This window comes from Euprymna scolopes, chromosome 25, assembly GCF_053919585.1.
Source record: "Euprymna scolopes isolate OS-2025 chromosome 25, ASM5391958v1, whole genome shotgun sequence".
Lineage (NCBI taxonomy): Eukaryota > Metazoa > Mollusca > Cephalopoda > Sepiida > Sepiolidae > Euprymna > Euprymna scolopes.
In genome coordinates this window covers 78,989,819-79,017,197 of record NC_136506.1, presented here as the reverse complement: position 1 = coordinate 79,017,197, position 27,379 = coordinate 78,989,819, and the positions used below count along the sequence as shown (strand labels likewise).

The 27,379-nt window shown below is 33.7% G+C and overlaps 1 protein-coding gene across 1 annotated transcript in view; it reads left to right on the top strand.

Annotated features, from left to right (window-relative positions):
- The window catches only part of LOC145247453 (uncharacterized), a 44,401-nt gene extending 23,735 nt beyond the window's left edge, over positions 1 to 20,666 (top strand). Inside the window, exons 3-5 of the mRNA XM_080109237.1 lie at positions 1,929 to 2,042; positions 11,634 to 11,712; positions 20,333 to 20,666. Coding sequence (XP_079965363.1) covers positions 1,929 to 2,042; positions 11,634 to 11,712; positions 20,333 to 20,424 — 285 coding nt within the window. The 3' untranslated portion in view covers positions 20,425 to 20,666. The remainder of the gene's footprint in view (positions 1 to 1,928; positions 2,043 to 11,633; positions 11,713 to 20,332) is intronic.
- Positions 20,667 to 27,379: the final 6,713 nt, after the last annotated feature.

Here is a 27,379-nt window from a genome sequence, read left to right as displayed (position 1 = left end):
TATTTTTAGGGCTATGCTGATCAATACCCTTACCATAAAATCTCTCCACACCCCGGGCAATGCCAGGTATCCTCACTAGTCTATAATATAAGTCTCAGTTGTCTATTTGTGTGTTTGTATATCGAGTTAAAAGTCAACAAATAAAGAAGGGACCACTATGAATATGGTATTGTCCGAACTGTTGATCCTTCGGATGTGTAATATCCAAAACTCAGAAAAAAATATTCATTTTTTACCTTAACGACTACAAAATCCGATTGGGGGGGGGGTACGTAAAATCGTCTTCTAAACGATTTTAACATTTGCGCATGCGTGAACGGCATTCATCTCTTGCATGCGTTAAATATAAAAATTTTCAATGTCATGTGCTGACGGTTGCTGTAGCCGATTGGGTTAGAAGGTTTACTCATAACTGAGTTTTTAGGTTCGTACTCAGCGGACGGTTTTTTTTTTTTTCTTTCTTTTTTTTCTCATTTAAACAAGGTTAAAAGATGTTTTTTTTTTTTTTTGTTTCTTTTATCAGCAGTTAATTAAATAAAAAATCATTTTTTATATTTCGGGTTATGTAAATCAGTTTTTTTTTTTTTTTTTTTTTTTTATACACCGTAATTGCTTGATACTTTTTACAGATTTGTAGCAGTGGGTCAACATCAGTGGATTATTACACAATAAAAGTGTAGTAAAAAAAAATTATTTTATTTTGTTATTTTTAAAATTGAATTAATTTCAGTTTGCTTTATTTTTAACTTAATCTTTCTAGACTGAGGCAGAATTTAAGCAATTCGTTTAAACTGATATATAGTCATGAAAAGTGCTCAATATCCCGAGAATAGCTTCTCTTTGTATTACTTCTGCCGAATTATCTGGTTGGGAGGTAGTCAGGTACTTTTTCTTTTTTGGGGCGATTACATTTTTGTGTTTTTATTCATTTTTTTTTTAAGTAGGATTACTGTATCTTTTGTGTTTGAAATTGTTACATTTAAGTACAGTTACCGAATCCCACCCCCTATATGTTCTAGGATAGGGGTGGAGGTATCAATGTTTCACAAAGTAATGAAAAAGTGCTCCATATCCTCAGTATAGAAGATGTGTCGAAACAGAACTTCATTTTATTTGTGGACCTAGGCAACACCGGGTATCCCTGCTAGTCTATTTATATAAAATGCAGTTGCATATGTATGTTCGTATGTCCAGCTAAAAGTCAGAATCTATAAAACAAACTCACAAAATTGGTATAAACTTGGTTAGTGTTATCCTGGATGGATAATATCTAAAATTTAGAAAAGAGTATTCATTCTGTGTTAACTAGGCCGGGTTTCATTGAGGATGGAGATAAATTTTTTTTTTTTTTTTTTTTTTTTTTTTTTTTCAGTGTTCTGTACTAATTTGGAAATAAAATGCTGATTAATTCCATGAAGAATTTATTATATAAGTTTTTTTTTTTTTTTTTTTTGTGTCCCCCGTCCGTCCAAAGATAAGAATTGGCTGGACGTAGGAGAAAGGTTTTGATCTTGAGGCCAGGACATTTTCATTTGGAACATCCAGTCTGTTTACATAAACAGCCGAAAGTCGCCGAATCAAAAAGTCAATTTTAACATGGATCAAAAACTGTATCAGATATTTATTACTTGTCGAAGTAAAATTCTTCACTATGCATAGTTGTTTTTCTTTAAAAGCTGATGCTCCTAATTCAATCTTTTGCACCTTAAATTTATTTTATTTATTTATTTATTTATTTATTTTTTTTTTTTTGCAAGACTTGAACTTTCTTTTAGAGATAGAAATCCCCATACAGTTTCTATTCCAAAGTATTGCCCCTCCTCCCACACACACATTTTTTTTTTTTTTTTTTTTTTTTTCAAGACTGACCCTTACTTTATGTCAAACTTGTGTTGTTATTTGGACACTTTTTCTTGCTTGTTTTTCAGCTTGTGTTTGCTAATCAAAGCTTGATCGAAGGAATTCACAGAACGCCGAAATTTCATTTCATTGATTCATTTGCTTTCAATTTGGCAGAGCAAAACAACACTTGTTTCGCAGAGGTAAGTGGAAAAACTAAAACAAGTTTGAAAATTGAAAAACAGATTTGTCAGAAAGGCTCATTTTTTTTTTTTTTTTTTTTTTTTTTTTTTTTTTTCTGGATTTTTGAAAATGAGGATTGATTATTCATACTTGAATTCTTCGGACTATTATTTTCACGTTTCAGTTGATGTAATTTCCGATCTTGTTCAAGTGTATCTTGTCAAACTCAGGGAATCTTTCTGCTAAACTCTGGAATCTGCACAGAATTTTGAATGGAACTCCTTATTTAATCCATGAGGGTAGCATGCTCTTGTCCTGTCAGCCATTACTAGTGTAGAAGTTCTAAGTAATTTGCAATTATACTTTGAATATCGACCGCATTGAAGATTAAACTTTCAACCTCCTGGAGAGTGTAGTTTACAAGTGCATTTTACCAAATACTTTATCCGTTATGCCACAGCTACAGGACACGATAAGAGCAGTAATCTGAATAATACAAACTAGCGTGACCTGTGGAAATTCCACTGGGGACTCATTCATATGTAATATATTGATGTTGGCATTCTGTAGATGTTCAGCATAAATGGAGACACCCTGATATTTTTGTAGCTTTTTTGTTAAAACTGCAAAAGTATTTAGCTAACAGGGACGCCCGGCAAAGCCAGGTCGTAAAATATGCTTAAATATGATATTTTAACTCTCATAATATATACGAAATCTACAAGAATTAATGTTCTATGGATTTTTATATATTATAAAGTTGCGATTTCAAAAACAAAAAAAATATATCTATATGACTTGGGTTCATCAGCTTGAATTGAAATCGAATCCCAAACTTAAGTGCTCAATACGTAGGTAGAGCTAGTTAATAAGTTATAAAATGTATATGGCGATTAAGCTACACTGAATATTCCGCGTTTCATCCACTTTAGGATTCTTCAGGATTATGCGACATAAGCCTGAAGAATCCTAAAGTGGATGAAATGCGGAATACTCAGTGTAGCTTAATCGCCATATACATTTTATAACTTATTAACTAGCTCTACCTACGTATTGAGCACTTATATATATATGAGAGAGAGCAAGAGATGTTTTTGTTTGCAATACTTTTTGAATTAATTCAATTATTTATACAAAAGTGCATTTTTACCTAAATTCGAGTTGGGAATAATTTTCCCTTAACTTTAGTTCCTTCAAATATAACCAAAATCAAGACTTATGAAGAATTCTTCATTAAAATTATTTAAAAAAAAAAATAGATTATTGGAGTGCCATTAGTTATAACCGAAACTAAAACTTATGAGAAATTCTTTTTAAAAATAGATGACTTACGTGCCATCAGTTATAATCGAAACCAAAACTTATGAAGAATTCTTGGTAAAATTATTTATTACAAGAAATAAAAAGTACATAACAATTAAACAACCCAGATGTAAGCGTGACATAGAAAATAACACACATGCAATTGTATTAATATATATATATATATATATATATATATATATACAAAAGTCTCATTTATTAACATTCTTTTTTCGATTTTTTGTATGCCTTATATATACTAGTCGGAAACCCAACATTGCCCAGTCGTAAAATACACTTAAACATATTTCATTTATTATAGAACAAATTCTCTATTGATTATTATATTGTACCTAGTAGTAATTTCAAAAGTTAAAAAAAATATTACTTGGGTGACATCAGCTAAACCAAAATGTATAGTTTTCCATTGTTATTGTTATTCAATGCCATTTGAGGTTAGTTCATGTACATATCAGAACTTAAAAAAATTAATGTACTTAAATGTAGATTTGCACATGCGTAAACAATGTTTAGTTACTTTCGTTTGCCAAGTTCAAATTTTTCAATTTTAACCTTTCAGCAACTATTTTTACTGGTTAAAACCAAATTGAATTTGTTCCACAGGTCCAAATCCCCTATATTTCAAGTTTCAAGTCTATAGACCAAAATCGATAAGAGTAGTTTGGTAGAAACTATTCTGCACACACAGACAAGGTTATATATATATATATATATATATATATATATAATTTTTTTGATTCATCCAGCCTTGACAGACGTGTTTTAAATTTTATCTCCAGTGCTTTTCTTTTAATGATTTGGAATTCATTCCATTTGCGCTTTTTTCCAAGGAACTCTTCCTTTTGGATTATTTTGGACCATTGGGAATTTACCCATTCGATTGAAATTTTAAATTCGACCGTTTTAGATTTACCATTTTTGGGTTTTTACCCTTCACCGGACTATCCATTCATGTGAAATCTTTTTATCATTTTTCTTTTGCCTCCTGTTCCCCTTACCTCACCCTTTTTTTAACCAAGTAAGATATGTGACTTACTTGTAGTTTCCTTAAATATTTTTATATGCAAAATCCGATCCTGCATTTTGCTAATTCCTGCCCTCTGATGAGAAGGAGAGTATTTCTTCGAAACTCCGCGGATTAAGGACTATCCACTTATCTTGTGCTTCCTTTTTAAAAATTAAATATGTTTTTAACTCTTTTTCAAGATGTCTTTTAACATGTTTTATTAATCATTTGTTCATATATATATATATATATATATATATATATATATATATAGCAATTATAGGCAAGTCAAAGTCACTTGTTGGTATACATAGATTTATTTGTCGGTGTAATAAGGAAACACAATAATTGAGGGTGGTGTTATATATTTAGGTATAAAGAGCATATAACACCTCCCAAATTTCTGATTACATTGATGAATAAACCCATGTATACCAACATATGACTTGTCTTGAATATAAATTATATTTAAGTTCTATCATACCTGGTGAGCTTTACACATTTTGATAGGTCTAATCTTAAAAAAGCTTTATATATATTAGGGAGTTAAAGAAGTGTATGTATATATATATATATATATATATATATAAAGTGAAACTGTGTCTGTCTGTCTATTTTCAGTCTATAGACTCGAAATTTGATATACAGAGTATTGAGATTTAGGAAAATCTTTAATCAGTTTTCAGCCAGAAATTTGGCTGTTAAGAGGTCAAAGTTCAACGATTTGAAATTTTATATATAGGTTCCTTGGACATGGATCTAACTTAATAACATGATTTGAGCCCAAAAAATATGTTAAGGGGTCATAATAGGGGTCAAAGTTAAAAGAAATTGACCTCTGCGGTCTCTATCAAATTACTCGGACAATTTCTGGCCTAAACATTTGAAATTTTACATAAAGGGTATTCAGAGATAGGGCAAGCTTTTTAATCGTTTTGGGTCGAAAATTTGAGCTACAAATATATAAATCTATGTATGTTTGCCTAAAACTTTCGATAGAGGCGACGGACTTTCACAAGATCAGTATCGTTTTTAAGCTCTACCCTTCAGACGACAAATACCGAAAAATTGGCTAAAAACATTAATTTCTTCACCCTCAACTGGGCACTTTTCTACAGGGAGGGGTCGCTTTTTTCGCCAAGGTTTTCGAAAGTCATCCTCTCCTTTCGATTGTCTAGCCTTAATTTAAACCTACGTCACTTTTGGTTTGGTGGTAGTCGTAACAGCAAAGACGTCACATTTTTTTCACATTCTTTTCCTTCTTCACGGAGATATATATATATATATATATATATATATATATAAATAACTACTTAATTTACTCACATAAATTTATATACGAAAGTATAGATTTATGCGTAAACTTTAAGTATTTACTTCAAAAGTGCTCAATACCTAGGTAGAGCGCATAAGCCTGAAGAGTCCTAGAGTGGATGAAACACAGAATATTCAGTGTAGCTTAATCGCCATATACATTTTATAACTTACTATATATATATATATATATATATATAACAGAATACCCATCCCAGGATAAGTATAAGCAATAAATATCACGTTACTTTTAAATTTTAATATTTTTTCTTTGGGGGAGTATGGTGTCGTTCTAGTGAGACTCGCTTAACTGTTAGTTTGCAAAAAGCAAAATGTGTTCGTGTTACTCACCTTGTTGCCTGTATAAAATGGTCCATAATTCCTTATAAGTTCAAAAGTTTTATGAAGCATATACATATTATTGATGCGCATGTACAAATGACTATTCTTTTAAAGGTGTATTACACTTAATATGACTTTGAATTTGATGTGGAGCAATTCTTTTCTCTATGAAATCTATTGTATCTAATTTATTTTCGAGGAGGACATGAATTTGGCGAGTGGTAAAGTTTACAGAAAAGTAATATGCTCATGTTATTTGCTGGGCTGCTACAGATATATATATATATATATATATTATTTTAAAATTCATAATTGGTTTATTAGATTATCCTGTACATTAGAATTCCAGGATATGGCATTAATCTGTTCGGGATTGGGATTGTAAGGGGAAATCGCATATGGTGGGGCCTAAGCAAAATTTTATGCAATAGATATTAAAAATTAGTAACAAAATACAGTACAGTATATAATACACATGCATATAATCAAATAACATTATAAATAACACTGTAAGGCAGGGCAAATATCATAACCAGGGGCCGGAAAAACATATTCCTCATTGTAACCTGGAAAAAATTGTATCCCAGGGCCACCATATTCTGGGGCTCTACTTTACAAGAAAGTGGATTCAAAATTTCCAGCCATGAAATTTCACTCCTGCTTGTGTTTGTGGCAATTTTTGTCTTTAACTGATTAACATTTAACAGCTACTGTTTAATAGATTATCAAAGTTTAATAATAATTACCATACATACTTGTGTATAATTTGAATTTCTAGGAGACGATTTTAAGGTTATTTTTTAGGGGGTTGACTTATACGTAGTTAATGTTTCTGAAAATGCTGTTAAAGAGTGATTCGGCGCTCGATCATAACATAGAAAACGCCGTTTTGTGCACTTAGTAATCCTAGTAATTAATCGCACTCCTTCCGAATTCACTACAGTGTGTTTACCAGCATGTAAGCACATGGTTTTTTTATGGGGAGGCTTAATAATAATTGGAATAGCTCTCGCCACGTTCACTCTCTAGATGTGGCTATAGGCCTAAGTTTGATATGATGTATTTGATGATGATATGGCGTTTTAGTAGGTTAGGAAATTTAGTGTTTATGATATGTCGTTCTCCCCTAAATTCAACATGTTTTAACAATTTAATGACAACTTTTAAATGAAACCATTTAATGGCACTTAACACATGCATTCACATTATTACTGTATATTACGGTCTGAGCCATGTATGTGTTTATGTTATTATCGTACGTGACATAAATTACGTCTAAAAACAGTAACTACATCATGTCGTTGATCTGAATGTCTGATTAGCAACGTTTGTGTTCGTTGCATGTAAGTGTGCAGCAGGTTGGTTCTATATATGAAAATCAAGTAGACCACACTTTCGTAAATGCATGTATTATCGCTCGCGGATGCTGAGAAACAATTTATGATATGTCTTATAAAAAAAAAAGAAAAACACCAAAAAAGAAATTATCTGTGTAAGAAAGAGCCATGAGACGAACCATTTAACTTGTCTAAAATCTAGTTGACTTATACATAAGTAATACCTAAAATGCACATCGATCTGTACACAAGATCGACTTATACACAAGTATATACGGTATATATTAAACTAGAAGAATGTACCCATCCCAGGATAAAATTAATTTCCTGAACATCAGTTTATATCACTTTAGTTAGAGCAGCATCTATCATCCATGTCTTCATTTTTACCAGAAGTATGGATAAAATTACCCCCCCCCCCAAACAGAGCAGTTTTGCACAATCTCTGTCCTCTCACACCGACTAAAATCCAGAAATGATACTTATGTCTAGGATCCTTATTCGTTCTATCCATTGCATGATTTTGATTCAATAAACTTTTGTAAATTTAAATCTTAGGATTAAGATTCTTGTAAAGAAATTGAAATTAAGAAATTTTTATTTAAAAAAATTTTTTTTTTCAACCCTGAAACAAGGCAAACATAAGAATCTACTATATGGAATCGTGTCTAACGGGTGACTCTGGGGGAGTTGAGCAGTGAGATGTCTGTTCATTAAACTTCTGCAGGTTAATACAGTCAGGAAAGCACTTGAAAGGAAAGGAATTCCAAAGTCTAGCAGTCCGAGGGAAGAAATTATTCCTTGCACCTAGTGACGTCAACAGTGAAGAGATAGGCTTTTACTAATTTGTTTTTCTCTTAATCAAATTCAATGTAAATCTGAAAGATTTGAATTTTCAAATAAGAATGCATATTAAGCCCACTGAAAACTCTTTAAAAAAAAACTCCAAAGAAACTGAAAGTACATTATTAATTGATGCCCAATATTTGTTAGAATTACACAAAATCAGTACTATTAATCTCCTGTGTATCTTTTGCATGAACTAAATTAAACTAAATATAGCCAATATTTAGACCCCTTACGAGCTAGCGGGTGTATTCCAAAAATTATAATTAGTTAATTAGTTTAGGAATGAATCCTGTACACACACACACACACACACATATATATACACACACACACACACACTCTTTATAATATATTCATCATATTGGTTCTCCAATTCTCTCTCCTCTGATCTTGAGCATGTAGTACAATGGGGTAAGGAGTGGCTGGTTACTTTTAATGCATCTAAAACCAAGCTTCTCTCTTTACATCATCAACATTCTGATCCACATCTGGCATCAATTGAAATGAATGGCTCTCGTCTTCAGGAGGCCTCAAGTTTTGACAAGCTTCTTGGCTTGACCATTACTCCTGATCTTAAATGGAACACGTACATCAAATCTGTTGCCAAGGCTGCTGGAAAAATGGTGGGATCTTTCTATCGATCCGGTAGATATCTCACTGCTGATGCAATTCTCTATCTATATAAGAGCCAGGTACGTCCAAGGATGGAATACTGTTGCCACATCTGGACAGGAGCTGCTAGAAAGGACTTGTCCTGCCTTGATAGAGTTCAAAATAGACTTCGTAGCCTCGTAGGAGATGTCCTTTTCTCTTCCTTGCAACATCTATCTCACAGAAGAGATGTTGCGAGTTTGTCTCTGATGTATCGTTATTTTCATGGAAAGTGTTCGTCTGAGCTTCAATCTATGGTCCCCCCTCGCCAAACTTTCACAAGAAACACTCGTCTAGCTGTAAACACTATCAATAATTCCCCCCACTCTTTATCTGTGCCTAAACCTAAATGTAAATTCCATGAACAAAGCTTCTTTCTTAGAACTGCACGCCTGTGGAATTGTCTTCCGTTTTCCTGCTTTCCGGCTGACTACAATATGGTTGTCTTCAAGTCTAACGTAAATAAGTTCTTGATGAGCCGTTCCATATAAGTTATCAAATTTACCAAATTTTCATTACTAATGATTACTATATTGTCCAATTTCTACTGTACACTCTTTAAGCCTTATCCTTGAGTGGCCTCTTGGCCTTGATAATGTGGTGATGCCTATGTAAAAAAAAAAAAAAAAAAGAAATAATTTCAACTGACGCTTTCTAGATAAACATACAACAGAATTACCTCCCTTGGATTGTAGATGTTTTGTTAATTCTCTTAAAAACTTAATTAGTTAGCCTTAATTATCGCCCTTGATATAACTTTTCAAACGTGGGGAAAACAACAGAAATAGTTAAGTAGGAAATAAATAAATAAATGGTAAAGAATATTCTTATTCCTCCCCCCTCCCCCTCTCTCTCGCACACACACCAAAAAAAAGAAAATTATTCTAAAATTGGTTATACCTTGAGACATGAATTTCTTCCATTCGTGAGATATGATTTTTTTTTGAGATAGGTTAGTGTGACCTATTTGAATTAAAAGAAACAATTAATCCAAGGGTAAGAAATTTACCCAAAACAAGTTCAAATTATGCTTAAATTACACTTTATAATCGAATAGCCAATGCTCAAAATGTATAAACATTTTGACCCCTCCCTTTACTTAAAAATTCACCAAAAATCAGGACATTAACCATTTTAATGAAATTTTCAGTATTTATCAAATAATGATTACAGAATATAATGAACCCATTATTCTTATTTGAATCTTAGTGGAAATGTATTATTTTGTTTAAACAGAAAATACTTATGGTTTTCAGTAGTAAAAAAAAAAATGAATTTATTTTTGCTTTTTTTTATGAATATATAAAGCATCGTAAATTATAACAATAAAAAAGAATTTTGAGGAACATTATGAAAAAATCCCCTAAAGTCCATATTAACGAAATCGATATAACTCAAAGAAAAATTTATTTCTCAAATTAACAATTGACTTAAAAATTGTTTAATATTTTCACACAAAAAAACTATAATTACAAAAAATATTTCCTTTCTTGAAGATGACATTTTTAGCATAATTTTTATATGTAAAATTCTAATATTTTCCTTGCATGAATGAATGTGCAATCTTCAGCATAACATAAGTTTCATATAATCTTGAAAAATAAAAAATTTAAAAGCAGGAACACAAAAATAATTAATTTAAAAAATAAAAATTCTACAAATGTCCATGATAGGAATCTAGGAATCTATGGATGCACGGCTGAGGGGGGGGGGGGCAATTGGGTTTACACCCTCCTATCTCCCTCCCTCCCTTTAACCACCCGACATCATTTTCATATAGCCTTTTGACTTTCTGACATTTTGGGCTTCCGTAGAACTCATGCTAGACGACTTTGTTTGTTTTGATTGTGCAAAGCCAGAATTTCTCACTTTTGGAGGCTAATTAAGCTATTTTTTGTGCAAACAAGGTGTTTTTTTTATTATTCTTATTATTTAACTCAATATCTTAGAACTTTACTTTACTGATAATATTTGAAATAGTCCCAGAAACTAATATTTTATCTTTCAAGGGATTTTTACGATGAATTTATTTAACTTCAAAATTTAGCTAAACTTATCAGTTTCCAAATGCCGCCATAAAAACATTTTTCATTAACTTTTTTTCATGTGTAAAAAAATTTTTTTTCCTTTTGCAAATTAACTTTAAGCTTTCATATTTCAACACACAATGAAAAAAGTAATCGGAACCTACAAAAAAATTGATAAACTGACTTTCAAAACTATGCCCCCCCCTATCCCCCTATCATACCTAACAATCACTAAAGAAAGATAAATACAACAGTAGTGACACAGAAATTGATATATAATTATGAATGTTAAAAAAAAAACAATGAAAAGAATAGTTGTATGCACTGCCTAGGTGAGTGCTAGCATACAGAATGCAAGAAAGGGGGGGAGAGAGAGAGAGAAGCAAGACTACCACACGCACACACACAATACAGTAACTAAAAAGCAAAATTATACACAATAAAAAACATTAAATGAAATTACTAAATGCTTAATGTCTAAGTCTTAATGTAACTGTCGCGGTTAATCACCTGAAGAAGGCCAGAGGATTAATTAACCGAAACGTGATGGAACAACAACTATAAAGATGAGGATAGCAGTCTGCAAATAAATGAATACAGAAATCATTTATCTAAAACAAACAAAAATAAGGGCGATAACTTAACAATTCAAAACTTGCAAAATATGTTTAATGGCCACACATTCGCATTAATCATTTAAAAATTCTTGTAAAATTCATTTCTTTAGATTCTTGTCAAAATTTTTTTTTTTTTTTCTTTCAGGGAAGATCATCATCAAATCTTTGGTTTGCTGTGCTCGATTTTGGTACAAATTACTGTAATCTTCACAACTTGATTACAGGTTTGTAAAAAAAGCAAAAAAAAAAACATTTCATTGTTTGATGTGCGTACATCTGTCGATACCGCACATTCTGGATTGTATGTTGATAAAATTATTCATTCGCTGTGTTAATTTATAATGGTGCTTGTTTAGTCTAATAGAATTTCGAAATAATGCATTTCAGAAAAAACATTACGTACTTACATGTCATGTCGAAATTAATATGAATTCCAAAAAAATGATCCAGAGATGTTAGATCTATTTTTTTTTGTTTTTATGTTTTTATATATATATATATATATATATATATATATATATATATATATATATATATATATATATATATAATTTTTTTTTTTTTTTTAATACAAAAAGTCATAAACACTAGTGGTCGAACCAAGCTAGTCAATCATTTCTCTCTAATAGATTCATAGGAGTAATTGTTGATGGGCAGAAATCAGAAGCTCACAGTATTAATGCTGGAGTTCCTCAGGGGTCCATCCTGGGCTCAACTCTCTTCAAAGATCTCCCAAATCACACCCTTAGATCATCCATCTGGTGCTACCAGATCAGGCTGCCCTGTGGCTTCCTGAGACGAAATGCACCTACATTGACGTTTTTTGTTTTCTGATCTTTTTTGTAAAACTTAATTATGTTCTGCAAAACTAAAAACAAAAACAGCCTATCTCCCTCCCCTTTTTATTTTTTCCTACCTTACTCCCGGTCCTGGATATGACCTTAAACTACATCCGATGGTGAGGTCCGGCTTATGGGCTTGGGGAGTGTGGAGCCACCTCTTAATTGCCATTGCTCCCAGGTCCACCCTGACCCAGAGTGGTAGTACCTGTTAGGGTCCCAACTATGGGTTAAATAGAAACAGATTTTAAAAAGGAAAAGAAATAACAAGAAAGAAAGAAAAAGAAAACAAACATATTCTATTAAATTATTTATTTATTTATTTTTTTTTTGCCCTGTCGGTAGGGCATGAGAACAAACCGACTGCCCCCCTGCAGAAGGTAAAAATCCCTCAATGGGGCAACCAGTTAGCCGTGGGTTGCTACCCCTTAATGTCTTAGGATGTGATCCTGGTGATTGAGCGAACCTAAACCAGGATACATAGAAGTTTAGGCACCGCAATACATTACTTTGGCCCTTACTTCGATTAGACGGGCGGTCGGAGAGGCCCGATCCGACCAATCGGCCAGTCACGCCAAGCCCCACCATATATTGCCCATTCCAAAAACTCACTACTAACACAACACCCCCCCCCTCTCCCACAAATAACCATACTCCCTAATATATGATGGAAAGCGGTGGCTGAGGGTCAATCGATTAGGTGTGAATATCGATGACGAGGCTGTAAACCCCTCAGGATTGCTACAGATCCCATAGCAATATCAAGAGAGAACAGATAATCATTATGATACCACCAAAATCGGTTATATCATCATTGTATCCCTGTGGAGGCTGGGCGAATTGGTTTCCCCCCAGGCTCTTCCCAAATAGGACTCCGAGGTGGGTGGGGAACAAAGATGACGAAAAAAGAAAACAAAATATATGGCTTATTCCTCCCAAAAACCACCCAATCACCCAAAGAGAACCCACTCTGATGTCTCTGACATCAGTAGCTCTGACGAAGAGACGATAAAACCAAGGAACTCAACATTCGTAGTAATAGAATCAATGGAGGAAACTCCTTTGAGCAAACTATCACCTTTTAAAATTGAAAAAAATCTTAAGACTCTAAAACCAAAGTCTATTAAAAAACAATTTAACGGCAGCCTACTAATAGAAACCCATAACAAAGAGCAAATTAAAGAAATATTGAAACTAAAATTATTTGAAAACATCAAAGTCAAATGCTACAGACATCCAACCCTAAATACCTGCAAAGGAGTAGTGAAAAGCCACGAACTTGCACTTTGTCCCTTGGAGGAAATCAAGATAAACTTACAGAAACAGAATGTGTTAGATGTTCGTAGAGTTCAAATAAAAAAAACAGTGAGAAAATTGATACCAATACATATATACTAACTTTTGATTCCCTCACCATACCCAAAGAAGTGGAAGTTGGATATATGAAAATAAATGTAGAAATTTATATTCCAAACCCCCTCCAATGCTTCAAGTGCCAGAAGTTTGGACACCATCAAGATCGGTGCACACGATTACCAGTGTGTGGAAGATGTGGAGAAAGCGGCCCACACATTGACTGCAGAAAAGATTTCAAGTGTGCCAACTGCCTGGGAAATCATGGCGCTGGCTCTAGATATTGTGAAATATGGAAAAGAGAAAAAGAAGTGACCAAACTAAAACATATAAAGAATATATCCTACCCAGAGTCCAGGAAAATCATTGAAACTAAAACATATGCAGATGCAACTAAAAAAACTACTCCAATCAACAATCAAAATGGTCATATACATGTAACGGATACAACTGACAAGAAAATTGATGTCCTAAGCAAACTAATAAAGGAAATGAAAGAACTATTAGAAGAAATGAGGAAAATGAATAGTGCAATGTCTGCAACCAATCCAAGGATAATATTAAGTAAAGACACTACTGAACCACAAAAAGAAACAAAACCACAAACCATTTCTACAAAAACAACCGAACAACCATCAAACACATCACAAGCCAGAAAAGAATCAAAAATCCCCCCAGACAAAAAAAAAAAAAACAAACAAAAACAGGAAAAGAAAGATCCCGATCTATATCTCGAACAGGGACTCCGACAGAAAATATATTTGAGGGATTGGAGACTATGGAAGTTGAACACAATTCCAAATGATGAACAAAATATTACAATGGAATATCAGAGGGATAAAAGCAAACCAAAATGAACTCACATTATTAATAACAAATATGAGCGCAGCACTTGTCTGTCTACAGGAGACCTTTCTGAAAGAAAATAATACCATCAACATAAAACACTACACATCTTACAACTACATAAATAAAGATATGGACAGAGCTTCTGGAGGCACATCAATACTCGTGAAGAATGAAGTCCCTCAAAGACAAATAAATATAAACACAAACTTGCAAGCAATTGCAGTTTCAGTGACTCTACATAGAACTATAACACTTTGCTCAATCTACATCCCTCCAAAAGATACAATCAACGAAACTGAGATAACTCCATTAATAAAACAACTCCCTAAACCCTTTTTTCTGCTAGGAGATCTCAACAGTCACAATGTAATATGGGGAAGTAAAGAAACAAATAAAAAAAGGAAAAGAAATAGAAAACATAATAAATAAAAATAATCTATGCCTCCTTAATAATCAAAACTACACCTATATTACTCCTGATCTGAAATGGAACACGTACATCAAGTCTGTTGCCAAGGTCGCTGGAAAGATGGTGGGATCCTTCTACCGCTCCAGAAGATATCTCACTACTGATGCAATTCTCTATCTATATAAAAGCCAAGTACGGCCAAGGATGGAATACTGTTGCCATATCTGGGCAGGAGCTGCCAAAAACAGCCTATCATGCCTTGACAGAGTACAAAATAGACTTTGTGGTTTAGTGGGGGATGCCCTTTTCTCTACCCTGCAACCCCTCTCCCACAGAAGAGACGTTGCAAGCCTATCCTTGTTTTATCGTTATTTCCATGGCAGGTGCTCGTCTGAACTCCAATCCCTGGTCCCCCCTCGCCAATCTTTCACGAAAAACACCCGTCTAGCTGAATCCACTGTGAAAAATTTCCCCCACTCTATATCTGTGCCTAAATCAAAACGCGAATTTCATGAACAAAGCTTCTTTCTTAGAACTGCACGCCTGTGGAACTCTGTTCCGTCTGCCTGCTTCCCTCCGTACTACAACTTGGATGTCTTCAAGTCTAATGTTAACAAATTCCTAATGAACCGCCCCCCTTAAGTAAACACTTCATCAAATCTCCTCACTAGCGTAATGTACTTGCAATAACCCTTATCCCTGAGTGGCTTCCGGGCCTTGATAAGTGGTGATCTCTGTGTAAAAAAAAAAAAAAAAAAAAAAAAAAAAAAAAAATGTACCCAGCAACAGGTACTTTCACCGCCATTGACCTTACTTTATGTGATCCTTCCATATATATGGACTATGATTGGAAAGTACACAATGACACCTGTGGGAGTGATCATTTCCCAATCATCCTGGAAAGTCTAAGTACTAGTACTGAACAAAAAACACCCAAATGGAACCTACATAAAGCGGATTGGGAAGACTTCCAGGAACAGTGCAAAAACCAATTAATTATTGAAAAGAAAGATGAAGATGACCATTTGAACTACTTCATTAAAACACTCACAAACATAGCAAATAATACCATACCGAAAACAACCAAATCCAACAATTACAACAAACCTTGGTTCACAAAAGAATGCAGAAAAGCCATCAGAGCTCAACAAGCTGCTTTGAGAAAATTCAAAAAGTACCCAACAAGCGAAAATCTGGATTTCTTCAAAAACAACAGAGCAAAAGCCAGACGAATCATAAAGGAATCCAAAAGAACAACATGGAGAAATTATATATCCAAAATTAATGTGAATACCAAGGCAAAAACAGTTTGGAACATGATGAGGAAAATAGAAGGAAAGTGTAGTAGTACACCAATATCTAAAGACAACAAAATATACACCGATCAAAAAGACATTTCCAATAACCTGGCAGATAATTTATCAAAAATTTCATCATGTGACAGACAGAGAAATTCAAAAAGATTAGAGAAAAGGAAGAGAAGAAAATTCTATTTAAATCACAAAATACTGAAAAATACAACCAACCTCTTACCTTGCCTGAATTAAAAGAATCGCTAACCAAATCCCATGACACAGCTACAGGGCCCGATGAAATTCCATATGAAATCCTCAAAAAACTTCCAGAAACCTCAATGAAATACCTACTTGAAATTTTCAATATTATATGGTCCAGTGGAAACGTACCTGAGACCTGGAAAGAGGCCACAATAATACCAATCCTCAAATCTGAAAACTCAAACATCCAATCCCAATCAAATAACGTTTCAGATCCATTGAATTTCAGGCCAATAGCTCTAACAAGCTGCATTTGTAAGACCATGGAAAGGATTATAAACAAAAGACTAATCTGGTTCCTGGAAACAGAATCTTATTACAGAATTTCAAACAGGATTCAGGAAAAACCACATAGTCAGACTTGAAACCTTCATCAGAGAAGCCTTTGTAAGGAAGGAACATTTAACAGCAGTGTTTTTTGACATGGAAAAAGCCTACGATACTGTGTGGAAGTACGGTGTTACAAGGGATCTGAAGGCGCTTGGACTAAAAGGCAGAATGCCAATTTTTATTGAAAATTTTAAAAAAAATAGACGGTTCAGAATAAAGGTTGGCACAGCTCTCTCGGACTTGAAGGAACAAGAGAATGGAGTACCTCAAGGGAGTATACTGTCAGTGACCCTGTTCCATATCCGAATTAACAACATTGTAAAAAAAACCTTAACCCTGGGGTAGATTGCTCCCTATATGTGGATGACTTCCTAATATGCTGTAGATCTAGATATATATCTATAATAGAAAGGAAGCTTCAATTGTGCTTAAACAAAGTAATGAGATGGACGGAAGAGAATGGATTTAGATTCTCCAAAAGAAAAACGAAATGCATGCATTTCTGCAAACTAAAGAACATGCATAATGATCCTGTCCTAACCATGGAAGGAATGCCCATACCCGTTACTGACCAGTACAAATTCTTAGGGATTTTATTTGACAAAAAGTTAACATTCATCCCACACGTAAACTATCTGAAAAAAAAATGTAACAAAGCTGTAAATCTTTTGAGAGTGGTAGCGCATACCGATTGGGGTGCAGACAGGGAAATACTCCTTAAACTTTACAGAGCACTAGTCCACTCAAAGCTAGACTACGGTTGTTTCATATATGGATCAACCCGAACATCATATATAAAAAGCCTAGACCCTATTCACCATACTGGCCTAAGATTGGCCCTAGGAGCACAGTCTATACACGGAAGCACATGAACCCCCACTAGATCTAAGGCGAGAAAAGTTAGCGCTTCAATATTTACTCAAACTAAAGTCTTGCCCAAACAACCCTGCATATCAATGTACCTTCTATCCTAAATATGAAGAACTCTTCAACATGAGAGGAAAAGCTATCAAAACTTTCGGGCTCCGAATGAAGGAAAGCATTGAAGAATCGAAAATTCCAATCTCCAGCATTCACAACTTCATACTGCCTAAAACACCCCCATGGGCCATGAAACAAGTAGAAATAAAACTGAACCTAAACAAAAAGTCCAAATCTACCACAAACCCTATTGAATACCACGACCAACTTCAACATTTAAAATTACGATATTCAGACTACACCTTTATCTACACAGACGGGTCTAAAAGCAACAATCATACTCGATGTGCAGCAACGTACCATAAAACCACAATGAAGAGAAATCTTCAAAATGAAGCATCTATATTCACTGCAGAGACTATAGCTATCGATCTAGCACTCAACATAATTTCAGAGGAAACCACCAAAAACTTCATCATTCTCACAGATTCTCTATCAGTCCTATTATCTATACAAAATCAAAAACAAGAAAATCCACTAACAACAAAATTAATAGAAAAAATCAATATTGTTTCAACTACTAAAAACATTATTATTGTCTGGATCCCCAGCCATGTGGGGATCAAAGGCAATGACAGGGCAGATACAGCTGCAAAAAGATCTTCTCACCTTCCAACTGACAATTTTAAGATTCCACATACTGATCTTAGACCCCAGATAAAAGCATACATACAGGAAAAATGGCAACTGCGGTGGAGTCAGCAAGAGGGCAGCAAATTATACTCAATCAAACCTGAACTTCAGGAACGATGTCCGGACATAAAGAGATCACACCGAGAAGATGTGATACTGACTCGGCTGCGCATAGGACACACCAACTTTACTCATTCTTATATACTGAATGGAGAATCTGCGCCAGAGTGCATCCCATGCCAGGAGACACTCACAGTAAAACATATCCTAGTTGGGTGTGATGACCTCGCCCCAACTAGAAAATTATATTATACAGAAAGCAATATGGAGGACCTTTTTGAAAAGGTCAACTCAACAAATATTCTAGCATACCTAAGGAAAGTAAATTTATATAAGAAAATTTAAGGAAATTTAAAGTCACCCAAATATACACATTCATGTATAAATACAACATTTAATTTCTTAGTTCGATTTTATAAAAAAAAGGGAGGAAAGGCTGAAAAAGTCCCCCCCCCCCCCAATAAAAAAATAGTTTTAAAAAAAAAAAAGGACTCCGGCATTAAATGACCACATAGGTTGATATGCCGTAAAACCAATCAATCAATCAAACATAAATCATCCATAAACATCTATGGCAACACTTCAAAGGCCATAAATGACCAAGTTCTCTCTAATTCTCTCTCCTCTGATATTGAGCATGTGGTGCAATAGGGGAATAGGTGGCTGGTTAATTTTAATGCATCTAAAACAAAGCTTCTATCTTTATATCATAAATGCTCTGGTCCCCGTCTGGCATCAATTGAAATGAATGGCTCTCATCTTGGGGAGGCTCCATGTTTTGACAAGCTTCTGGGTTTAATCTTTACTCCTGATCTGAAATGGAACACTTACATCAAATCTGTTGCCAACGCTGCTGGAAAATGGTGGGATCATTCAAACAGATATCTCCCTGCTGATGCAATTTTATACCTAAGAGCCAAGTGCATCCAATGAGGGAGTACTGTTGCTACATCTGGACAGGAACTTCTGGAAGCATCTTATCCTTGACGGTTCAAAATAAACTTTGTAGTGGGGGATGCCCTTTTTCTCTTCCCTGCATCCTCTTTCCCACACAAGAGACGCTGTGAGTCTGTCTCTGCTTTATCGTTATTTTCATGGTAAGTGCTCGTCTGAGCTCCAATCTATGGTCCCCCCCCTTTCCAAATTTTCATGAAAAACTTGTCTAGCTGAAACCACTGTCAATAATTTCCCTACCCTTTATCTGTGCCTAAACCTAAACGTAGATTCCATAAACAAAGCTTCTTTCTTTAAGCTGCACGCCTGTGGAACTCTGTTCCATTTCCTGCTTTCCAGCTGACTACAATATGATCGTCTTCAAGTCCAACATAAACAAGTTCTTGCTGAACCGTCCCCCTAATTAATCCAATTTACCAAATTCCCATTACTAATGATTACTACGATATTGTCCCATTGACTACTGTGCACTCATCAACCCTTATCCTCGAGTGGCCTCCAGGCCTTGATATGTAGTGACTTTTTTTATACATGAAAAAAAAATATGCAAAATGAAGAAATTAATTGATTTTAAGCATGTGTAGAAAGAAATATAAATATATGCAACAGTTATTTGATCTACTGTGGTTCATAAAATTCCTGATTACTATTCTTTGTTTGTTTAGTTTTTGTTTGTTTAGTTTTTGTTTGTTTAGTTTTTGTTTGTTTAGTTTTTGTTTGTTTAGTTTTTGTTTGTTTAGTTTTTGTTTGTTTAGTTTTTGTTTGTTTAGTTTTTGTTTGTTTAGTTTTTGTTTGTTTAGTTTTTGTTTGTTTAGTTTTTGTTTGTTTAGTTTTTGTTTGTTTAGTATTGATATCTATTTATTTATTTTATCTTTTTCAGGAAGTGCTTTGGACAAAGCATCCGGCTATTCCGAAACCACCTCCAATGCGATTTGTACTCAATATTCTTCCCACAATTGTCTTGTCTACTAAACAGCGTCCGTCCATTTTTGTCTCTTCAGAATGAATTTTTTATATTTTAATATTTTTTGATCAAATTTTATGCCGTCTCTTTATCTTAAATAGGAGTGTATGCAGAATAAAGGATGCACAACCGTTGGAATTTTCAGGCCAGTTTATGTAAAATGCTGTAAGGTGTCAAACAGAAGTTCCATGTTTTTTTGTTTTTTTTTTTTTTCATAACCGTGTACAAATTTTTTTTTTTTTTTTTTTTTTTACAATGAAAAATAAATTACTCCTGTTATTATGAAGATAATTAAATGGAAAATCAATTGAAAAAAAATGAAAACAATATTTTTTTGTTATAAAGAAAAAATACAATGAAGAATTATTGGACTTTCTTTTTTTTTTTTTTTTTTTTTTTCATGAAATTTTCAGAAAATAAAAATTTAAATCGAAAAAACACTTTTGTAAGGCAAGTTTCCTGAAGAAATCTTGTTTTTTTTTTTTTTTTTTTACACTTTTTATAATAAACTAGCCTTGGTGCCCGGTGTTTAGAGATGTGTGTTGCAAAATAAAAAAAATTTTTTAAATGTAGTAGTAGGCAGGCAGGCTCGAACCCACCATACCACGAAGGAGAAAAGGAACATGAAAAAAGTGACATCTTCGCTGTTGCGCCCATCGCCAAACTAGAAGTGGCGAAGGTTTAAATTAAGGCTAAGTCAATCGAAAAGAGGGGCATAATTTTCAAAAATATCTGGAGAAAGCGACCCCCTCCCTGTTGAAAAGTGCCTAGTTGAGGGTGAAGGAATTAATGTTTTCAGCAATTTTTTTGCTATTTGTCGTCCGAACGGTTGAGCTTCAAAATGATACCGATCTCGTGGAAATCTGTTGCCTCTGTCGAAAGTTTTAGGCAGATGTACATACATACATACATACATACATTTAAACAGACAGGTGAGATTTATACTATAGACAAATGATAGCAAATAAATGTTTTCTTAAATTATGTTAACTGCTGCAATTTCATTAATTCGGTGTCTCTGCATGTTTCAGTGTTTTATAAAATCTACCCAGAAAATTCTGACAATAGCATGGTCTTTATTCTGCATAAGTATCCTCAAACGTTGGCCAACCTCCTCCAATCATTCAAGTTAACTCTATGCAATCAGAACAAACACTTGGTTTCTGATTAGATTTCAACTTTTACATATATCATTCTCGAAGCGCCACAATGCCATAAATTTCTCTAGAGACAAGAAGCAAAAAAACAGAAATAAAATTGCTATTTCTCTGAATCTCAAAATTCAATTTTTTTATACAAAAATTTTTTTTTTATTTTGTTTTTATTTTGTTAAATCTGTGTCACAATTATAAAATTTGAATAAATAAAAAAAAAAAAAAGGAGAAAACATTTTTTTATTTTTATCTATACTAACATTCTAAACAAACACGGTCATCTCTTTTCCCTCCACTATGTTCAGGCATAGACATTTTTGTTATCTTTCACTTCTCTCTTGGAACAAGCTATATATAAAAACACAAGCAATACTACACCATTTTTTTTTCTTTACATCGAATAAACTCATTTCAATCATTATTGAAAAGAGCATAAAAAACAAGTTTAGTTTTTTAAAATCGGCTCATTAGAACTGGAGTTATGACCAAAGTATATAAAAAAAAAAAATGTGGTTCACTGGACATTTTGTCAGTCCTATTCAAATGCATATAAGCTTGTGACTAAAAATGGTAGGAAATTTATACAATTTACAGACTAACCTATCTTTAAAAAGCTGTATCTTTAGATCTTAAGATATTATGAAGTTTTGAACATATAATACCATGCCTTTTTTACTGAATATGATGTGTAAAAACAATCTGTCACTGTATTACGACTTCAAATGTCTGCATTCACTAATTTCAGGCTATCAGTCCAAGGAACAATAAATTTGGTAAGATCATCGAATCATTTTTGTTAAGGGAAACCATTTTAGTTAAAAATGAAGACAACAAAAGGAAGTCTTATTTTAACATTTAAAAAACAATTTTATTTGTCATCTTTGTTAGCAACGTGTACACAAGAGAAACGAGTTAGTATCTGGAAGTGTTAGATGGATTTAATACATTTCCGGTTTGTTGAGAGAACAGCTCAGTCCACACGTGCCTGCAGCCAGCAATTGTCGGAACAAAGGAGACAGAAAGAGTAAAGTCTTCAGTGTATTTGTGTTGTAGTGTGTGTGTGTGTGTGTATCGATGAGAGCAGTTCTGTAGCATGTTAAAGAATGTTCATGTGGATATACCCTCCCCCACCCCCCACCATAAAATCTTCACAAACAGCATTTTCATTAACTATTGGCCGTTCCAAGAAATTCAGCTATATGTAACAAGATAACGTTTTATGGCATTTTGATTTCCTTAAAATAACCTCGATGCTTTTTAGGGATTTTTAGTTAATAATGAAGACAACGAAAGGCAGTCTCATTTTAAAATTTAATAAATAATTTTATTTGTTATTTTCGTTAGTAGATGAGTACAGAAGAGAAACGGGTTAGTAGGTTGAAATGTTCTTGTGTAGAGATAGATTTAATGTAATGCCGGCTTGTTGAAGGAGAGAATAGTTCAGTCCACGCCTGTTTATAGCTAGTATGAATATTAATACACACAAAAGAAAAAAGAATTCATAGGAGTATATATAGATTGCTTTTCTGTGTTGCTGATGCTATTGTTGTTGAACATGATTCAAGATGTGGATTTTGCTGGCATTCGTTTCACATGGAAATAAGTGGAAGTTTAAAGAGAGCCATTGTTGGCTTGTTGTACCCACCTTAGGCCTAGGCAAAATCTGCTACCTGGCAAGGCCAGGAGGAAAGAGGAAGGTTTGTGATTTCACCTTTTCTGTTCTTGGTCATGTGATTGAGAGCTGGCTGGTGATTGGACAAGCCAGGGAGAAAATGTATTTCAAATCTTGAGCCGCAAAAATTAGCTCCTGCCTGTGATTATAGCAAGTATATATATCCGACACAGACACAGTTAATCAACTAAAAACCATATCAGTCTATATAAAAACAAGATATTAATGGATATATACTCAAGAGTCAAAACAATGAAAAGAATATGCTGTTGTCACAGCCTTAATTATCACATTGGGAGGGGGGGGCAGTAGCGTTCAGTTGAAAATAGGGAAAAATTTGTTAAAAAGGAACATTCAACCCCCCCTTCAATCCTTTTAAAACAAATAGGACATCATGCCTAGACCCAAAAAACTAATATTTATTTTTATTGTAACTTTATATGCTTAAATAAATTAGCCTTTTGGCTTGGAATAAAGTATAGTATCTGTTCTGATGTTATATTTTCTGCCTTCGGTCAGGGAAGGAGAAATCCTTTTAGACTGGGGCAATTTTTATTTTTGTTCCAATCCTTAGTGACCTTTTTTTTCTTATTTAAAATTTTTTTTTTTATTTATTTATTTATAAATTTTTTTTTTTTTTTTTTTAAGAATTAGATTTTCCCTTGCATTAAAATCTGACCTTGTGAGAAGGCAAATAAATAACATTGTAAGATTGTGTTTAAATTCTAATGTAACATTTTCTACAACAAAAATAAGGTGTTTGTACATTGTGTTGTGTTTATACAGAGTGTGGGGGGAAGGAAGGGGGGGTCTCTTCTTTTCATCGCATTTCATGAATAGCTATTGATCGTCTCATTTGTTTAACTAAGATGAATAACACATTTCATGAAAAGACACAAAGAGACACTCGCTGAGTTTTCTTGAAAGTTTTATTTGCTACTATTGTACTGTACAGAACCAGTACTCACCCTAGGCGAGTTGAACTGGCATCCTCCGAAGGAAGAAGTTTCATAGGCGTATAAAATTCCCAAGTAGTCTCCAGTCACATGTACATCCCTCATTAGAGGATATGATGATGTTAGTTTTTTTTTTTTTTTTTTTTTTTTTTTTTTTTTTTTTTTTGCAGCTCTTACACAGGAATGTCGGCGTCTTCCTACATACAGCGCCTGGTATTCCTCAATGGTCACCCATCTAGTACTGATTAGGCTGAACGTTACTTAACTTTGGTCATCTAACGAGAACCAGAGTGTCAACATAATTATTTTTTACATTTGCATAACCCGTTAAAGCCAGCTTCTCCCAAAAGAGGGAGTCTCATGGGAATAACAAGTTCACATGCAATTCCAAGTTGCATGTATATCTTAATCAGGGGAGGAGACAACGTTTGAATTTTGCAGGCTGAGCTCCAATCTATGCCCCCCCTCCCCGGCCTGATTTTCACGAAAAACACTAGTCTGGCTGAAACCACTATCAATAATTTCCCCCACTTTTTATCTGTGCCTAAATATAGATTCCATGGACAAATCTTCTTTCTTAGAACTGCACGCCTGTGGAACTCTGTTCCGTTTTCCTGTTTTCCAACTGACTACAATATGGTCTTCTTCAAGTCCAATGTAAACAAGTTCTTGATGAGCCGTCCCCCTTAAGTAATCTAATTTACCAAATTTCCACTACTAATGATTACTATGACATTTTCCCATTGACTACTGTACACTCATTAACCCTTATCACCGAGTGGCCTCTGGGCCTTGATTACTCCTTTGTAAAAAAAGGAAAAAAAAATGTCGACTTCTTCCTGCATACAGCGCTTGGTATTCCCAAATAATCTCCCAACTGGTAGTAACCAGGCTCAATGTTGCTTAACTTTGGTGATCTAACAAGAACCTGTGTGTCACCATGATTAGGCAGCATATTTTATTTGGAGAGAATAGACTTAGGAGATAGATTAATGTTATCTTAGCTTATAACTTACTTAACTTTACTTTCTAACTTAACTGAAATGAATGATGCAGACAGACAGAGACTCTAGGTAACATTCAACTTAAATTATTTTATATTGTCTCGTTTGCATGGCTTCCAGAGAAACTGATTTGAAACTTTTTGTTTCTCTCAGCTTCAAAAACATGATTTCACTCGTTATCATTCATTTTGTTTTGTTTACTGTTCGATCTGTTGCCTCCTGCCTTGTCATCTTTTATTTAACCCTCGCACCGATTCCGTTTGACAAATGCACTAAATGTAACCCTTATCAATATTCACGCTAACTATACTGGAACAACGTGCAAAACTTGTTACAACGATCTGACTTAAAAAAATAACTCTGAAGATGACACCACGTTAGTTTCAACAGGTATATTTACTCAAGAAGGAAGTAAAAACTGAAAAGGAAGAGAGAGAAAACGATTATTAGATGCGTGTAAGAAGAAGAAAATAATGTTATAATTCAAACTGAAGGTAAATGTCGACAAATAAGAACAAATAAATGTTCTGGAATGCAAAATAGTCTGAAATGTCCCAATTGAAAAGTTTTGCATATCTTATTTCCACAGATGCAATGATATTATTTTTATCTATACTCCTCTATTTTATTTTTTATTTTTATTTTTTTGTATTGATATTCATATTAAAACCCTTTTTTTCTATTTAATCAAAAAGAAAATACAACTTTGTTATATATATATATATATATGGATTGTGCAAAAGATCTAGCCAATTTAAAAAGAAAATGCAACTTTTTTTTTTTTTTTTTTTTTTTTTTATATATGAGTCAGAATTGCATTCATCTGCTAAAGATCTAGCTAATTTGCATATTCTTTTAAACATTCATTTTAATTAATTCCTTATAAGTTTTATCGTTTTTCTCATAGGATGATCATCTTTAGTTAACTATTACATGTAATTATATTCATGCAGATATTCTACATGATTTATACTTGCATAATATTTGCGTAAAAAGCTTACAGTTGGTTGGTTGTTTTTGTTTTACGGCATATCAACCCTTTTCGGGTTATTTAATGCCGAATCCAAAGATTTTGAAGAAAAAATTTTTAATAGAATATATTTGTTGTTTTCAAGTCAGTTTCTATTTAACCCATAGTTGGAACCCTAACAGGTACTACCACTCCGGGTCAGAGTGGACCTGAGAGCAATGGTAATTAAAGGGTGGCTCCATGCTCCCCAAAGCCCACAAGCTGGGGCCTCACCACTGGATATAGTTTAAGGTCATATCCAGGACCCTCATGGAGGGACTTTTACCCTCTGCAGGGGGGCAGTCGCGTATTCTAATGCCCCACCGACAGGGCCAAAAGCTTATAGTAAACACAAACCTCTTTCTATATATATTTATGTATGTGTATATATATTTGTTTAAAACATTTTGCCTACCAAACTCCTCTGTCAGTTTTTGTTCTATAGACATGAAACTTAATATATAGGGTATTCGAACCCAGGTGAAACTTTATATTTTGGTTTTAGCTGGGGAAAATCGGGGCAAAAGTGTGAAAATTAAACAAATAGAATTTGCCAGGTGAAGGTTGAACAACGCCATTACGAATATGCATGCATAACGTAATAGCTATTCGTCATATTTTTATTTTTAGCCTTGCAGCAAACATGTCTTCATAGATCAGGCATTAACGTCAAGGAAAAAGTAAATCGTAAGCTAAACGTTTTAGTTTCGATTTTTGGTGGTGGGGCACAAGTCATTTCTTTTTTTTTTTTTTTTTTTTCTTCAAAACATTTTTAAATCATTACTATATATTGTGCATAAAGGGAGAGCCTAACTTTCAAACACACCGGAAGTTGTCACCCGCATCTTTCAATTGAGATATGGACGCACAGTATCAATACAATTTCAATCATATTTTATGTTAATTTTTTTAACCACCTAATAATAATAATATATGAAATACGTAAACTTTTTTATCAATTATTTTTTTTTAAAGATCGCATATCTTTTCAAAAAACTATGTTTATTTAAATGAATCTATATAATCATAAAACTCAAATGATTTTGTAACGAGTGATGTAATCTACTTTCCGGTTTACGACATCTGGTTGCGCATGCGCGCATAAACATTAACCCACAACAACGTAAACAAATAAACACAAATCGCTTCTTTTGCAGATTTTGACCTG